General features: G+C 37.6%; 1 protein-coding gene across 5 annotated transcripts in view; it reads right to left on the bottom strand.

Annotated features, from left to right (window-relative positions):
* Window positions 1-3,606: 3,606 nt before the first annotated feature.
* The window catches only part of fam168a (family with sequence similarity 168 member A), a 32,258-nt gene continuing 17,293 nt past the window's right edge, over window positions 3,607-18,571 (bottom strand). For 3 of the 5 annotated variants that reach the window (XM_042486429.1, XM_042486428.1, XM_042486424.1), the window contains 5 exons: window positions 16,072-16,152; window positions 11,330-11,475; window positions 10,299-10,485; window positions 9,268-9,394; window positions 3,607-9,005 (listed from right to left, as the gene is read on the bottom strand). In XM_042486429.1, the coding sequence (XP_042342363.1) occupies window positions 9,282-9,394; window positions 10,299-10,485; window positions 11,330-11,475; window positions 16,072-16,152 (527 nt within the window). In that variant the 3' untranslated portion in view covers window positions 3,607-9,005; window positions 9,268-9,281. Of the gene's footprint in view, window positions 9,066-9,154; window positions 9,395-10,298; window positions 10,486-11,329; window positions 11,476-16,071; window positions 16,153-18,571 lie in introns of those variants that run through there. The other 2 variants (XM_042486427.1, XM_042486425.1) reach the window with 2 other exon arrangements.

Here is an 18,571-nt window from a genome sequence, read left to right on the forward strand (position 1 = left end):
ACAAACTGAGAAAAAAATCACAGAGACAAAGGTGCAGATGCTCAGATGAAGACGAGGTAGTTGAGTCTCGTACTATGAGGCGACCTGTTGCTCTGTGATTTGTCCTGCAGGATCCCAGCAGATGAATTAAGTCATTAGTTTCTCATTAATGAACCACTGCGGCCACTGCGGTCATTATCATTAACACTCATTGCCACAAACTACATTCTGACATTTCACAATAATAAAATGCTTGTCTTTGTTTATTTTAAATATTTTTAGAAAATACTTGTGTATATACTGTGTTTTGGTTTACTTGAGGTGTGGCTAAAATTATAGAGACACTCCACAACATTCAACAAATCCAAAAGCATTCATTATTTTTTTAAAATAAATTTAGTAGATTATTATTTAGTAGATAATCTGATGTTAAAATTGCATGACATGATATTTGTGACAATGACTTAGTCGCAACTCTCCCTTTTACACATAAATATGCTTTTATTTGAAAATGCTTTAAAGTGAGACTTTGTAACTTTTTTTTATTCATACGAAGGAACAGCTGAATTTAGGAGCAATGAAACAGGAGTTTTCTACTACGTCCTAACTTGGTATGGTATGACCAGAGGGTAGTTTTATCTTTTTTTATGACATACAAACACTTTACAAACACTGAAACAGTCGACAGTGATATAACCCACATAACATTCATATTACATTGTAGTTTTCCTACAAAAACAATCAGACATTACAGTGTTTGCTATTGATTGTATCTACCCACAGCAGTTGAGCAATGGATTTTGCTGGCATAAATATTCAGAACTGCAGTACACTGTAATATTATAACCAGCAGTTCTAATAGTGGCAATTTGTTTATTTATGATGATGATTACATTTGCAAATGATTATTCTGGATGGAGGTCCACGGTTGTCTTTTGTAGTTCAGTAATATTTTATTCCAAGAACCACAAAGTAAGATTTTTTTTCTTATCTGTGGGGGGCATTTTGAGCATGTTTGAACAATTACTGCCGAATGGTAGCCTCCTATAATCATCACAAAGCACTAATTGCTATAAAGAGATTATGTTGAACAATATGTGAATAGAAACAGGTGTGGCTGCAGCTAAATTGGTATGGTATCACCAGTAGCTAGTGTTTGCAAACGTTAGATGATATTTCTGTCTCGGCATTTCATCTCATGTTTGTCACTTGTGGCAACAGTGGCTGATGTTCAGCATACGTGATATAGTCTTGCCTTTAGTGAAATTAACTATTAAGTAACAGAATTACCATATTGTGTCCATGCTTAGAGCTCTGATAAGATAGCCTGTGTGTGTGTGTGTGTGTGTGACTGAAAGAAGGAGAATACGCAATATAAAATTGGTGAACAGGGAAATAGAAGTGCACAAGCACTTAGCATGCAACATCAATTATCTGACTGCAAAGATGTTTAATGTTTTTCTTATTACTATCAAAATCAACTGAATCCTCTCACCTGCAACATACCAACAATCAATTATAGTCAACAGTAAAGATATGAAGCTGTGTGTGTGTTCTTGGTGGGGCACTGTGAATAAAAGAGGTGTGTGTAAATGTTTGTTCAACGGTTCATTGATGGGTGGTGGTATTGCACAACCCGGTCGGATGTCTGGTGATGGATGAAGGGAGAAGTGAAAAAGTGAGTGTCCTTTGCTGTCAGTCTTTTTCAGCAACAAAAAGGAAATAATGTTTGTGGTTCTTGTATTTAAATGCAGACAGCACAAGAATCATAAAACTTGTCAGTGTCCTCAAATCAACCTGTTCCTGCAATGAGACAAAGAGGAGCAAAGACTGCAGGGTTTAAGTGCGATTAAAGGGAAAACACTCTAAAATAGTATATACAATTTACTGATTTAATTGTTTTGGGCCATTAAGTCAGTATTATTGTCTTGCTCTCATGTAGATTAACTGTTTAGAACCTGGATCAACGTCAGTTTTGTTGACGTGTTTCACAAGCATTCATAGCACTGGGACCTAAGAAAACTGATTTGATTTCTTTCAAAAACTGTGTGACAAAGGCAATGAGCAGCTTGGCTAGAAATGTCCCACAAATTCCAAAAAATTAGTAAAAGGTGACAAGAAATTGACTTGAAAATTAGCTGCGGGGAGATTAGATTTTATCAGAAAAATAGAAATAATTTGTCCAGTGAACTATATTAGCAATTCTTATAATTTTATCTTTAAAATGACGCTACAGGAAATAAGTTTTGGCTTATTTTCATGCAATTTTCGTATAATGTTTTGCAAAATTCTTGCTAATTTCTGGGCCGTTTCTTGTTAAGTTGCTCATCATCTTCTTTCTGTAGCCTATTTTTGAAGAAATCAAGCAAATTTGTGCAGGTATCAAAGGGTTAAATGGCAGGTGGATCAGTTCACTCATCTGGGCCAAACCCCTTCAGCCACTGTCAAAGCTATCACCTTGTCCCATCCAGGACTCTCCACTGAGGACTCTGAAGACATGTCCATAGGCAGGATATGAGACATTGGGGCTCTCTGCACAGATAGACTCCACCGGCTCTCCTACACAAAGCAAGACACACACGCAGACTTTGTAATAGTTTGGTGTCTTTTTATGGTTATTTTGTGTCTCTGAAGTAATTTTTTCTTTTTTTAATTTTTTTTGCATCACTTAAGAGTCTTATTTGTGTTTTTTGAGATAATTTTGTCTTTATACTTGGTGATTTAGTATCTCTTTGTGGTTGTTTTGCCCTTTTTTTATAGCTATTTATTGAGTCCTTTGAGTCCCTTTCTTGCCAGTATCTCTTAATTTGTGTTAAATTTTACAGGTGATGTTCAGGCGGTAGATTCTTACAGAAATATTTGTGCATCCAATTTAAGCCTAAAACTGAGCTTTGATGTGATACATCTTCATTTATGACTCATGCGATGACTACAAAGACTCACACCCCATTTAATAGGGAAGGAGTTCTGTGTCAATGGGTGAGGCTACGACTTATCCATAACTGAATTGTTGTGCTATTACTTTAATAATGCAACACAAATAGGTTCAATTCAGGCAAATGTGACAAATTTCTGCTTATGAACATTGGGTAAATATCTTGGTTTATCTCAGTATAATGCAATGAGTCCTCCTTTTTACCACATTTACCCAGCAAGGGGAAAATGACAATACATTCAGAATAAAAAGGTCACAAAACACCATCTTCCTTTTATAGGAAAATTTTAATAGTTATTCAATGTTCTACATTTTACAGTAAATATACAATTACAAACTTGGCTTAGTTATAGTACTAGATCACTAACTGATCTAAAAAAAAAACCCTCAACAACAAAAAAACATTAAAAAAAAAAAAGAATAAAAAAATTAAAAACAGATTTACACTTCATATCACAAGCCTGACGCTGGTCCTTCACTCTGGACCAAATAGCTAACATACAGTTCACTTCTCTCAACGCTGAACAGACGTTGGGCTTCAGTTTCAAACACAACCTTACGGTAACAGATATACCATAGCATGTGCAAACTGGGTACCAAACTAAAACTTCCAAAGATGGGGTTGTTCCTAATACTCGATCCAGGGGGGATACAAGTATGCTTTTTTTTTTTGGAAGACAAGGAATTTCCACTTTTTGCATCACATTTAGTGTCAAATTAAACTAAGATATCTGACAAATTGAAATTAAAAAGCTGCAGCAGAACATCAAAGACATTTAAGAGCCTACTATTCACTGTGATAGTAGAGTTTTAATTTATACTCATGAAAAAATAAGACTTAGCAACTGCAAGGCAAAGAAAGAAGAGAGGGGAGAGGGAAAGAGAGGTGTTATGAATGGTTCTGGTCGTATTTTCACTGTCAAAGTGAAGAGGCGCAAGCTTAAAATATACTGGATAAAAACTAAAAAAGCATCCTCGTTAATGATACCCCTTTTCGATGTTTGGAAATGTCACAAAGGACAGAATGATGGAGGAAAACTGAATATGATAAAAGACACATGCTTAAGACAACTTTGCATTCCTCCACTAAAGACAACAAACTGTCCATTTTCAGTTAAGTGCAAATTTAAATAAATGAGAGGCGAGGCATGGAGTGAAATGAGGAAGCTGTTCCACCACTTTGAAAAATGAGCCTGCTCTGTGGGAGTGCACCTCAACTGAGCCTCCACATTAAAACATGAGCACTGGTCCACAGCCCAGGAACAAATCACTGTCTTATTAACTTAAAAATGACAAACTCCCCCAAATACAATCTTATTTGGTGTCAAAAATGTCATTTCTGAAAATGTCTGGAAAAAGTAAATTTAGTGCTTAAAATGTGACCCAATTTTGATCCTTCACTGTAAATGACACCAATAATCATTAAATTTTCATTTTACATCATGCTGATGCCACTTTTGGACTTTGTCACTGGTGACATCTAGTGTTTAAAAAGACTCAGTGATTTCATAAATACAAAAAAAAAAAAAAAGAAAATAGATCATCGCCATTGGTGGCACCAATTTAATGATATAGTTCAACATGACTGCTGCTAAGACGAGGTGGTGAGGCTTGCAAAGGTCAGACTGAAAGCGCACAAAGCCCAAAAATCATGTGAGAGCAGAGGGTTAAAAGTGGACATGAGAGGGAGCAGAATATATGATCTGACATCATTTTGCATCCCTGAATGTGATAAAAAAAAAAAAGAATGTTTGGAGGGATGCTAAATGGCCTCTGAAGTGTAAATAGGATAAACACGGGAGGATATAGTAAGGATGATAAAAGTGAAACAGGCAATAATGCGTCATCGACAATGTGTGGAATAGGACAGCAATAGGAAAACACAGATTCACAGAAAGCTAGACATAACAAGGACTCAAGATTCACCAGTTACTGAGGAGAAGAAACTAATATTTACTTAACAACTGTTGGTGAAATATGGCACAGAACAAAGGGAATGGAGGGTTTTTCATTCATCATTTGATGCATCCTTGCACCAACAGAACGGAAATAGACAGAAAAGCTGGCCCCCAAAAGCACGATGGAGACCTTTTTTTTCGGTCAATGCTATCCATTTCAGTTCTGTTATAAATCCTTCCTAAAGGTCTACAAATTTAGGCAACAATTAAAATGTGAGATTTGGTGACGAGCATTACCACAAGTGTATTGACAGACCTTGTCTTGACTTTTCCCCGTCCTCAGTAACAGATATGTAGAGGACAGAGATGCAGAAGAGGAGGTAAAAATAAAAATATTAAAAGCACAAACAGTAGCTGCCACAATGATGCAACCATGCTTAGCTAGAAATACATTACTGTACCACTTGCTGTTTAAATATACTGCATTTTTTTTTCAAAATTAGAGATCCAATGCTATAGTGAAATACACCTGAATATTATGCATACCCATTATGCTCAATTGACCAGAGGGAAAGAAGAAAAAAACATGATTTAATTGAGAAATACTGACAGAAGTAGTGGTTGGTTAAATAAATCCTAATGACAAGTAACATTACTGCTGTCGCAAGAAAACCCACTTTCTGTATTCCTCTCAGTTTTACTGACTTAAAATGTACAAGATCCTTTCATGGTGGTAACACTTTATGACTTGAAAACATCCACGTGATGTTTTCTAAATTACAACGGTCGTTTTAAAAATAAGGCTCAAATATCGACGGTTTTCATCCGATAGCGGCTTTATGTAACATTTTCTTGAGAATTAACCTACTAGTGTACAAACATCTGGACTAAGAATACCTCAAACACTCGACCTTATTGTTTTATTTTTAATTACAATATAAATTGCTTCTTCCTGCCTCCAGTACTACAAAGCCTAGGTACCTGTTACTTAGCATTAACTTATAGTCAAGTTTTTTTTCTGTTTTTTTTTTTTTTTGTCATATGTTGTGCAATATTTCCTCACAAAGTTATTCAATACCCAAATTTTTGATATGTTCTACATCTCTTCTTAGCAGTAATAATTATTGAATGGAGGCTGCATACAGAGCCTGTAATCCATATTTAGAGATTACAACAATAAGCATTAAAAACAAAATCATTTCAAAACGCTGATAAAATAATTACTGTATGTTAACAGTTGGAGGCGTTCCCTCTTTTTTATTGCAATATCAAACCACTTCATCTACATACCCGCGCAGTAAATGCTGTTTGTTATACAAATCTGTACTCTACAGATCCTGAAGTTGTCATTTCAGTCTTTCTCGTGTGTGTGAATCCTGACAAAATGCCACAGGCTTCACCTAAATATGAAACCTCACCACCACTACTCGGTATGTTCATAATGTTTGATTATGATGTGTCATCATAGTGCCTTTGCACCTAAATGCCTTTATATGTATAAGCTTATAAAGGCAACAGAAACTGGCTGTATATGGTCCACGTCTCATTGGCTCAGATATTATCCTCATCTGATGACTATATTCTTAAAATCAAGGTTTATGCTGGATTTTAAAAAAAATGGAGAAATACGTCTGAATGCCGTCAGTTAAAGCAGATATGAGCAGTTACAGAAATTTGCAGTAAAAAAATGAACAAATGGATTAATCTTTTCCTAAAAAATAACAAGTGTAAAAAGGCAACTGGACTGAACCAGTTTGAAACTAAGTCACTGAACGCCTTTTTCCACCTTTTTCTGCACATTATAATGAACCGTTGGGAGCAAGAAATCAGTTTCCTTGACATGAAGTACAAAATGTAACAACATTGATCTTTATTTGAATCATCTGGTATCGATTCATAAAATTCGAGATCAGTCTTTTAATACTTTCCCACAGACGTGTGAAGCTTTAACCCCGTTAGTTTCGCTATTATTACACGGGCTCTAGTCCAAAATATTAAAGACCCTAGTATTGAAAACCTGCTCATTACAGCTCCTTTTATCTGTAACTGTTAGCTTGTTTTATGCTTTGGTGTAAAATAATCTAATCCTGTTCTGTATTTGTACAATTAATAACATTAATTCTCTGAGGATCTCTTTCACATTCAAGCAAAATTGATATTGTAACTGAAATATCCCTTATCAAATCGAAACCTCATTGATCTAAACATAATCGACTCAGGAAGTCAGTGGCAATACCCAATCCAAGAGAGGATAAAGTCTTGCACGTAATAATCTTCTATGCCTTCCTATCATTGATAATTGGAATCCAGAATAGAGGCTGTTCAAGAATCAGAGCAAGTTTGGTGGAAAAAGGGGCATGAGTGTCACTATATCATCACGGCTCTGCATCCTTGCTAAAATGTCTCAATATTTTCTGCTGAAGCCATGGACACTAAAATCTGCATTTTTTGACTACACTGCTCTTGCAATTCAGATGATATTACCCAAAGTTAAACATTTTATTCAACAGCATAACAAATAACCCCTATGACATCGACCAAGTGTTTACACATTACAGCCTTCTGATTGGACACAATTTCTTCCTAAATGTGGTGCTCTACCACACAGAACTGGAATGGATAAGTGAATTGAATGCTATCCATCAGCACATATTGATTTGACTGGTCCATTATTAAATTGTGTACTCAAAAGTGTGGGTTTCTGTTTGTACGGTTACAAAGTCCTCGCCTGGACGCAGAAATGGAGGAGGAGACAATGTACTCGCAGTGAGGACTCAATGTACACATGTAGTGTGAAAATAGCCGAGTGTCTGTGTGGTCTCTTGCAGGTGAGATGTCACAAACTCGAATGTCTTGTACTTTGAAATGACCTGACTGTGAATATGTGATCTCCTCTTCTTTTCTTGTCCTCTGTCCCTGTCTCATCCTGCTCTGCTCTCTTTGCGCCTACACAATCCCTTTAAACTCCTTCTCTGCTGTCTGCCATGCACAACCCTTGAAATCCATGTAGTATGTGAGTGTGTGTGTGTGTGTGTGTGTACATAACTGGAGGTATTGTACAGTAAGTGCCACTAAATGATTATGTATTTTCCAACACATACAGGAGCCCCTGTATGTGTGTGTGTGTGTGTGTGTGTGTGTGTGTGTGTGTGTGTGTGTGTGTGTGTGTGTGTGTGTGTGTGTGTGTGTGTGTGTGAGAAAGTGAACACGACCGCCCATGCTGTTGACATGGTAATTATAAATATCCTTATATTTTTTAAAATGCATTGACCTAAGCTAAGTTTAAGAGTCCAATAGTGTCACAACATACTAGCCTGCATAGTATGTAGCATGAAGTGATGTTTTGTTAGTGTGTGTTATGCTAATGTGGACACAGTGGGACACGCAGCAGGATGTGTAATGGTCAGCAAGTGCTCTGCTCAAAGCGACATAGCACTCAAGTGGAGACGTAACGACGGGGAAAATGGACTGACTACTGCCGGACAGACAGCTACGCACTGGAAGACGGCTGAGATTTAACTGAAAGAGATTTAACTGAAATCGAAATAAAGTGGTTAAAAAGGGCAAAGAGAAAGGAAGAACAAAGGTAAGAAAAAAAAAGGCTACAGAAAATAAGTGTTGAGTTTGTTTAAAAGAAAGTAAAAAAATTAAATAACCCGAAAAAAAAAAACCCAAAATGCTAATCATGTTAAAACCCTGTGCTGATGTCTAGTTGTTAGAAATTTGGCAGCATAAGTCAATAATTCTTTGTAGTGACTAATCGAGATGATAATGAAGAATAAGTGCCCAATATTTTCCAGCCAACTGAGCAGCAGCAGCAGGAAGGACCACACACACCAGCACAACACAGAAACAGGAGCAACTGACACCTGTGATTGGTCAAGAGTCCTTCTGGAGTTCCGATGACAGACACATCGAGAGAAAATGAGGAGATAAAATTAAAAAAATAAAACAATAGCCATACAAAATAAAGTAATGACTGGTTGGCAAATGAACAGAGAAACAAAAAAATAAAAAATAAAAGCAGCTTTTTGTAAAAACGTTAGAGAATGTCGCATACTAACAATAACAATAATAGTAAAGTGGCTGTTGCACTTTAGTTTTGTTCTTGCAGACAGGTGCCGAGTTCCCATGGTTACCAGTGGGAGCCCGTGTAAGATTTGAGCAGTTGCATACGATGGTGAACTCCAGATCTGGTGGGAAAGAAGAGCAGAGGTACACATTGGTGATTGATTTGAGGCTGCCTCGGACCTCTGAGGAAAAGAGGGGAGAAGAAATGTGAGGCAGCGCAGTTTGTTCAAGTCTGAGAAAGACAACAGAGGGACAAAAAAGCAAAGAAAAGGAAGAGAGGAGGGGGGGGGGGGGGGGGGAGGAGACAGATGGAAGAGAGAAAATTGTGGTGGTGAGGAACAACTGAAAGAGGAAAGAGCGAACAGCAGGTGGGCAGACACTCACATGATGGGTGGGCTCTACCAGTGAGGCGGTACGTAGCTGTACCCAGGTGTCCCTTGGGGCCTGTAGGTTGGCACAGTAACTGGGTGTCCTCCAATCTGGGGGTGCTGAGGCGTTGTCAGCAGGGTCCCTAAATGGTAAGTTAACAACACCATTAATGAGCTTTAGCCAGTTACAGATCCTTCTGCTGAACAGCTGTGAAGGCTCAATTTGTTGAGTTGTGATAATTGAGTTTCCTGTGATATTATCATGTAAATGTTAAGGATTTTTCTTTTTTTTTTTTTTTAATCAGTTTATGACAGAAAACACACAGTCAACATGACAGCTGCTTTTTAAATATAAAATTATCCTTAAGGAAGCCAACTAAATCACTGAATCATTTTTAGAGAGAGATTTTAAAATAGGGCTGCCGCTAACAGTCACTTTCACTGACTAATCTCACAACTATCTTAAAAAATTGGATTTTGGGGGCGCCGGTGGCTCAGTGTCCTCGCTACAGCGGCCGCAGGTTTGAGTCCAGCCTCGGCTCTTTGCTGCATGTCTCCCCCTCTCTCTTTACCCCTTTCACACTCACACTGTCCTGTCGATTTAAGGCAATAAAAATCCCAAAAAATTGGATTTTGGTCAATGTAATTTCAGCAAATGGCAAAAACTGCCCTTCACAATTTGCCAGAGTTCGTGATGACGGCTTAAAATGTCTAATTTTGTCTAAACAACAGTCCAAAACATATTCATTATCACAGAAGATGAAGACAACCAGCAAAGCGTCACATTAGAGATGCTTTAATATGAGGGAGAAAAAAAAAAGAATATCAATGATCAAGAAAGTTGCCAGTAGATTTTCTGAACACGAATCAATTGTCTAATTTATACCCTGCTGTTTCATACAAAAAGACTGTCTCCAGCATTAATGTAGGAATTCAATTCACAGATTACAGTCAAGGGAGAGCACAGAAAAGTCAATAAACAAATATAAACAAACATAAAAAAAAACGAATAAGCAAACATTTTGGAGTCAGTGATTCTGGTCTTACCTGCACTCATGGCCATGGTTGTCCCAGCTACCATCCCCATGGCAGCCATGCCGTTGTTGCGAGGAGCAGGTACAGGGACGGGGGCAGGGTAGAGGGCTGTGGAGGGGATGCTGTTAGGCTGCACCACGGTGGTGTGATGGATCACATGTGGCTGAGCCGCATACACCGGCTGGGTATAGTACGCTCCCTGTCAGGATGGACACAGGACATGATTTTTGAGACTGAGGGTGTGCGCTCATGTATGAGCTCGTAATAACATTTAAATGTTTATCATAATTAAAGGCAGTCTAAGAAGAAGGTATGAGTCATTTCCCACTGCAAAGAAAAACAGAGAACACTCATGGACGTCATGACTTTCTTGCATTTTCCATTTCTTCTTGTTTCTGCACTTTTCAAACATCCATTTAATCATTAAAAAGAACAAACTGCACAAGAACAAATTGATGGCTCTGTTGTTGACTGTGTTTTTTTATCTGTTGTCAGTGTAATTTGCTAAATCACCAGGGTTTCTCTGTGGAAACGCAAACAAAATTGACTTTTAAATCTCAGTTTTGTTTGGGATTTTAGTCCCTGGAGCTTATTGAGACAACCAGACTGATTCTTTGGTAAAAAATCAATTTACCATTTCCACAAACGACACAAACACATCACTTAAATTAAAAGATTTACACATAAAACCAGTTACATTGCAAATATCCCCACTGTAGGACTAAAAAAGGATTATCTTATTTTAAGAAAATACTACTAGACAGTGCCTTGTTTTTTTAATTGATCACGCTCACAAAAAAGTTTAAAGCCTAAAGTCATATGGTGTTACATTTAATTGTTTCACCAATTTTGTTATATGTTGTAAATTGTAATCAAATTATAAGATACAATGTGAGCATATTTACTGAAATGACTGAATTAAATGGTGCCGCCAATTAAACAGGTGCGACCGGACAAATCCGATCAGCATTTCTCAGTAGTAGACTGCAGATTGTTGCCATGGTGATGTTTGAATGTAATTGTAATAATGTAAATATGCTTACCTGTGCATATATGTTCTGCTGAGGGTAGGCACTGCGGATGGGGTACATGGCTGTTGGGTATGGGGTGGGGGTCGGAGTGTAGGGCGGGGGCGCTCCATTTGACTGAGTGGGGGGCACTTTGTATGGGGTGCCTGCTGAAGTATATCCTAAAAACAGTCAAAGACAAAAAGAGGAGAAAGGAAAGTGGGTTTAGAAATACATTACACTAGGGGAACCCGCTTTATTCATAATTTTCTCATAATTAAGAGTCTGGTGTTAGTTTTCTGTGGGTTCGTCACTACATTCGACCCCTCTCACATAAAAGTAGTTCTATGATCTATTGTTGATAAAAAAAATTGCTTTTAGCAGCTTTGAGTGTTACCACCATTCCTCTACTCCTTTCAGAATAAAGTCACCACAGCGCTGTGATCACAGAACTCAGTCCACACTGTCTTAAATTTCTTTTCTCGTCTTGATGTAATAAAATCAAAAATGTTTCATATTATCAAGTTTGGAGTCTTGGCTCATGCAAATATTAAAGTTCAATGATGTTTACATTGTGTGACGTGGGTAGCTTTTCTCTTTGAGTTTGGGAGGTGTGGGTGAAGAAGACAATTAAAAGTTGCTTTCAAACTTGAATTCAGGTGTATTCAGTCTTCTTTAAAAAGGTCAACTTATTTCTTTGAGACAAAAGTTACACAAAACAAAAATGGGTATGTAAATCAAAATTCTGGTTTACTGTCTTCTGGGTAACATAACTAAAGTCTCTGATTGTCTCATAATTGTCTCCTTCAGCTCATTCACAAGGGCAATCAGCTGATTTGACTCAGCTGGGCAGCAATAAGTGTCCTAGCTGCCTGCGTGCTGGCTGATTGTGAGTCTTGTAGTCAATTACTGGATGTCAGGTTGGTTTGTAGTTCTTGCTGCAACCACCAGGAGGGAAAGTATCTCCCCCTCAATGACTCTACCTCTCATGACATCACAATTGTCAACAACCAAAAGTTGTGCTCTCTCGAGCACCAAACAAGACGGAGCAAACCAGGTAGACATTAAGCATGAAGGGGACTCCTGGGAGAAGCAGGAACTTGAACTGCTATTGTTCTCTCATACTGTGGAAAAGGCGAAGAAACTGGTGAAGTCGTGAAGCTAACAAGAGTCTGTGTTTGTTTATTGTATCTACCAACTAGCACTAATTTTAGAGAGAAATCTTCATTTTTGAAATGGTTTGCCTCTCATTCCCACGGTCTCCTCCAACTTAAATTGCATAGCTAGTTGAGACAATCAAGATCACAAATATAAAGTTTGCACACAAATACAACTCATCTTAATAGATCTGATCAATGCAAAATTGACAAGAATACTGTTGACATGATACCTTTTAACGTAGGTTTCCAGAGGTATGTGTTTTTACAGACATGTAAGGAATTGTTAAGTTAATATTTCTTAAAAGGAGTTTGGTGGAATATTTTTCCAGGAGAGGGATCAGAAATATTCTCGAATAATATGAATAATTCTACTCTTATAAAAATGTCTCAACATCATCAGGGTTAGATGGGGGGCAGTAAAAATCAAACTAGTATAATACTTGATCATACCGGTGTGTCTCAAAAACATTTAAACCCCTCCTTTAATTATTTGTTTTAACATTTAAATGTAGTAGATTGAGCTGAAACCATTTTGATAATTCATGGTTTAAGGAATCTTTTAAGCAACATTTGGAAGTTCCTTCTTCTCAAATAGAATTGGCTGCTATTGTGTGTCTTACATGACAGCAAAATTGAATATGGGGCTTTGGACTGTTGCTGCTCAGACATTTGATAATGTTATCTTAACCTCTAGAATATTTTTATTTGACAATTAAATGCATTTTCACTGTTTTCTGATGTATTTTATATCAAAATACAGTAATAATTAGTTGCAGCCTTATTCAAATGTTCTCTCTTCTGCATTTCCTACAAAATCCACCAGATGGGGGACTGGTGCAGTCTTTAATGGGACTGGAGTCTCAAAACAACACAGCCAAGAGTTTGTGTATCTCAAAAAGCCTCATTTAACCAGTCTCAACCTGATCTTTGAAGACAGCATTTCTGTATTGTTTACGGCTAAAGCGATCGCTTCTGTAGTCCACGTAAATGGAGTTCATATAAACCTTTTTATGAAGCATATACATTGAAACAAACAAAAAACTTTAGTTGCACATGTGATTCAGGTGTAGCCACCATTTAACTGACGCTACATGAAAAGGATGAAAAGCACAAGGTGCAGTGTAGGAGAGTGAAGGCATGTGGTGCAGCCTGCTACATCAGTGTCTGCTGTTAACTGGGCTCTCTGCTCTGTGGGGTGCAGTAACTCTGAGCCGCCACTCGGAGGAGCCTGAAGGTCAAACATGCTACTAGCTAGTTGCTGCTGCGGAGCTTATGAAAGCGCTTCTCTCACACAAGGACAAGGGAACAAAGAGATGCTAGAGCTGCCGTGTGTGTGTCTAAAAAGTGTGTGTGCATACTCTCACACACATGCATGCAAGGCATTAGAGGACAATGGAGTGTGACAATTACACAAAAGCCCTGCTGATAGAAAACTGTTTGTCTATTCAATGGTCTTGGGAAATAATGACATTGACCAAGACACATTTCTAATTGGAGCAGAGCTGGCTTGTCTGAAAGGTTGATATTTGTCTGGGGCACAAAATCCAAAGAGTCTAATTTCACCATACATTAAGCACTGCAGAATGCAAAGAAAGAAGTGTGCAATTAAACATCACCACTGCTGATTTAAACAACAGCTTCAGTAATTAAATTCTTTTGTTGAAATACAACTGAATGAGCTTTGCCAAAGCATACCTGATATTTTGTTTGACTTCCAAAAGATAAAACCAAACTGGGGGAGGGGACGAGAGGAGAGGGGCTTCAAAAGCAGCAGAGATGAAATCTACAAACCCATCCTGCCTGTGTAAGATGCTTAAAATTCAGGAGAGTGAGAAACAATTCAGGTAGCTAGTTATTTGTCTCCCTGTTGAGAATTTTTTTTATCTTTTATTGATTTACAGTAATTGACACCTGCAAATATGTTTTTATTCCAGTGACAACCTGCTTAAAGCTCTCCATCTCTCATATTATCTGTTCTTTTAAGGACTTTGTTATTTTTGTTATTGGCCCCAATTTATACCCAAGCTTGATCTTTAAACAGCTCCATCATATTCAACCCAGTTTGGGTTTCCAGGCTAAAAGGTTAAGACCCTGCCACACTTAACTATCTATATCTATACAGACACACCATATCTGGAAAGTACTCAGACAACTGTTATTCCCATCTGCTACAGGGACCAGACACTGAGCCCCAGCAGAGCACGTATCTGCTGCTTTAAGGCCACTGGCAGCTGTTACTGGCTAGCTTCCCACTCCTTCACCATCAATGCCCTTTAGGCTGAGATCACCACTTAATCCATACTGCCTTCACATTACTGCAACCTCCGTGGAGCTCTACACAACCTTGTTTGCTTAAAATATTCTGCGATGACATACATTTTGACAAGCGAGTGACTGTGGTACTGCATCAATTTTTGATTCACAACAAAATGTTAATCACAAAAACTCAGACAATTACACACTGATTTGGCAGCTGAGAGCATCACAATACAACATGATCTCAGAAAAGAACACTCTGAGCCTGTGGAACAGCGACGCAGTGTCTGTTTTTAAAAGCTGGTTTAGGTGAAAGAAGATACGGCCCTGGGGTGTGTGATATGATAGTGGCATCAATGGTAAAACTTTTAGAATTTCTGTTTGGAGATTAGGAGGTAATCATATGAACATGATGGTACACATAATATCAGTGTTACCTATTGGCATAACAGTATTGGTTTTTTTTTCCTTTTATGTCTATCCTAAATAATTTTTATTCTTGCATACCTGTATGGTCTGTTGTTTAAGTGTATATGTGATAACTGTGTTGGATATTTGATTCCCTCTAATAAAAGGGTTGGGGGGGGGGGGTTGCTTATGCACTTTCGGTTGCTTATGCATAATCACCATATAATTTAAGTGCAGCTCTGTAGAGCAGCAGCAGTAATAGATCCTCTGACTTCAAATTAAAATTACACCAATGTATATATGTAGTGTAATTTTTTTTTTAAAACATAATTGGTTTTCAGCCTTAACTTAACCACTGCCTAACAATTAACAATTCTTACAAAAAGGTTTAAAGGACAACTAAAAACTAGTTGCTGGACAGAATAACATGTCAAAGACAAAACTTATTGTTCCTATGAATATATATTTAAATCATTTAGTTCAATTCTCAACAGGAGCTACACAGTAATGCTCTTGGCTCTTTGGCTCTGCCTGCACATTTGTTTACTCTGTATAATTCTTTCCTTGTATTTCTACTCGTTTCAGTTTTGCTTTGTAGTTTTTACACTTTTGCATTTTGTATTGTGCAAATCAAGAAACAAATATCCCTCATATCTACTCAACAAAAGGCAGGCATACAGGAATACAACACATATAATTCCCGTTTATTAGATAAAAACGTGATAATGATGTGAAATCATATGCATGTATCAGTGTGTCTGTGTGGCATCCTTTACATAAAACTTCAATGGACCCGCACACTCACTGCTATCTTTGTGGTGTGTTTATCTGAAACATCCCACTAATTAACTCCAAAAGTAATTTAGGTGGACTGCCAGCAATTTCCCCAGCGATATTAACAAACAGAAACAAAGTCATGAAATGATGTGTGTGCTTGTGAGTGTAAGGGCTCACCTGGTGGATACCCAGGACTGCCTGTTTGATAGAGATTGGGCGTATAGGTGGGAGCTGTAGCAGGATACCCTCCTGGATACCCTGCAAGATATCACAGACAGGTCCTCCGTTATCAAAAACCGTAGCTTAACCAACAGAGAGGGCCACAGATGCACACAACAAAGACACACTCTCACACACACACACACACACACACACACACACACACACACACACACACACACACACACACACACACACACACACACACACACACACACACACACACACACACACAGGTAGGGCAGTATGTGGTTTGGAGCAGGATGTGCACAGATGGTGCTCATTAAAAAAAATGTCTGCACCAATCACACAGTCGACTGAATGCATCTTAGATACAGACGAGACACACCTGCCAATATGGTGTAGGTGGAGATAAATTCAGAAACACATTAGCAATGCACGTGCAAGGGGAGCGCGCACACACCACACACACTCTCTCTCGTGCATCATCAATTACACGTCGCGCAAACAAAGCAGATTTTGACCTGAGAAAAAGCTTTCACTGATAAAAAGGTGTGAGTTTGACAGACGGAGACAAAGAGGGAGGGAGGAGAGAGAGAGAGAGGATGAAAGCAGGAGAGTTAAGAGACGATATGTACGTGAGTGAAGCCCTGCTTGCTGCTTGCTATTATTGGCAGTCAATCTCACAGACTATCTGTTCTGTAGCCTTGAGCCTTTGCTATATCTAGTTCTGGCTGCTGTCTGCTGTTGTAGTTTGAGCCACAGTCAAATTAACAGGTTCATTAGATATCTGCATTAATCTACACTGCAGCAGCAGCAACGGTTGTGATGATAAACTAATCTGTGCTCAGTTAATTTTATTAAGATTGCACAGGAACATTTGACCGTACAATAAATCTAAAAAATTCTTTTTGAAAAGACAAAAAAAAAAAAAAAAAATACAGGTATAGCAATTCACAAATTCACAAAGAGGTTACATTTTATGTGTTATTAGAAATATTCAATATGTTTTCAATGCAAAACAAAAACAATTAAAAATGCATTTTATTTAAAATTTTAATTCAACAGAAAACTTCATAAAAGCATTATTAGTGCTGAATCCATTAGCTGATTGAATGGTTAGTCAACAAACAGAAAATTAGTTATTAATCAAATCATAGTTTCCAAACATCCATTAATTACAGCTTCCCAAACTTGAGCTTTTGTTGCTTTTACTGTTTTATGGAATTTTAATTTGAACCTCTTCAGTGTTTTGCACTGCTGGCTGGACAAAACTCACAATTTTAACTCACGTTGGACTCACACACTGTGATGAGCATTTTTATAGATTGTATAAATTAAAACAAATATGTTTATTCTGATAGATTATTCAAAACAGTAGATGATTTGATCATGACACAAATCAGTTGCAGCACTGAGCATAATATTTTCGATTTCTGAATGAGACGGCAGAGTCTTTGACATGTAGTCTGACTCATTTAGAGTTGTTTCTTAATGAGGAAAATAACACAAAATTATCATCTTAGCTCAGCAGCTGCAGCACGGTTCAGTAGATTTAACAAAATGTCTGCTGACTTGCTCAATTCATTGTATGCACTGATTCAAAGCCTTGAATTAACTGATACAATAACACACCAGATGTTACATCCCTACAGAGCACTGAACTTGTATGTTAAAAAGGTGTATTAGTTTGATACTAATGAGCTACAGGAAGGATAATTATGACTACTGCTTTTTACAAGCATAAAACATTTTTTGTTTGCTGACTGATGAACAGAAATGTAAATACTTAACAACATAAATTAAATCACTCAAAACACCCCTTCCTCACATTAGAAATCAAATCTGTTTACATCAGACATTTCAAGTTGACCTGGGTAATATTTAAAATCTTCAGAGCGTACTTCTCCATGAACCAGTTTACAAAACAACCTGATAATTTAAAAATCAAGATTGAGACCAACTTAAAGACTAAAATATATAGAGAAAACCATGTAACAGAAGCATATCCGCGCAGATAATTTTGTTAATAAAACTGCGAATGAATTTGTTCAAATACAAATTTAAAATAACAACCAATAATGTTTGGTTTGGTTTGTTCTATTATTGTATTATTGATGTCTGCTGGTCACAGTGAGCGTGCAGTTAAGATACACAGAGGCGCATTTTCCTATGTTCACAAGAGGTTGTTTATGATCAGTCAGGTTTGATCTTTGGAAAAATCAACTTTCATGGACCGTTTTATCACTTCCGTATGTCTGTGGTGAGTGTTTTTACAAACACTGGATACACATGAGATGGACTGCTTACCAATTGAAGCCCATGTGGGAAAAAAATTAAGTCTCTGCCAGGAAATAATCCCTGAAAAACATGCTGCTCCTCAGACTTTGTCACATGTGTGTCTTCTAGTTCACATGCAAAGGTAAACCAAACAGTGAGAGAAAAGCACATAACTGTAAACAACACTAGTTCTCTCATTTTCGGCATAACATCTAAT

This window comes from Plectropomus leopardus, chromosome 5 (genome assembly GCF_008729295.1).
Source record: "Plectropomus leopardus isolate mb chromosome 5, YSFRI_Pleo_2.0, whole genome shotgun sequence".
NCBI lineage: Eukaryota > Metazoa > Chordata > Actinopteri > Perciformes > Serranidae > Plectropomus > Plectropomus leopardus.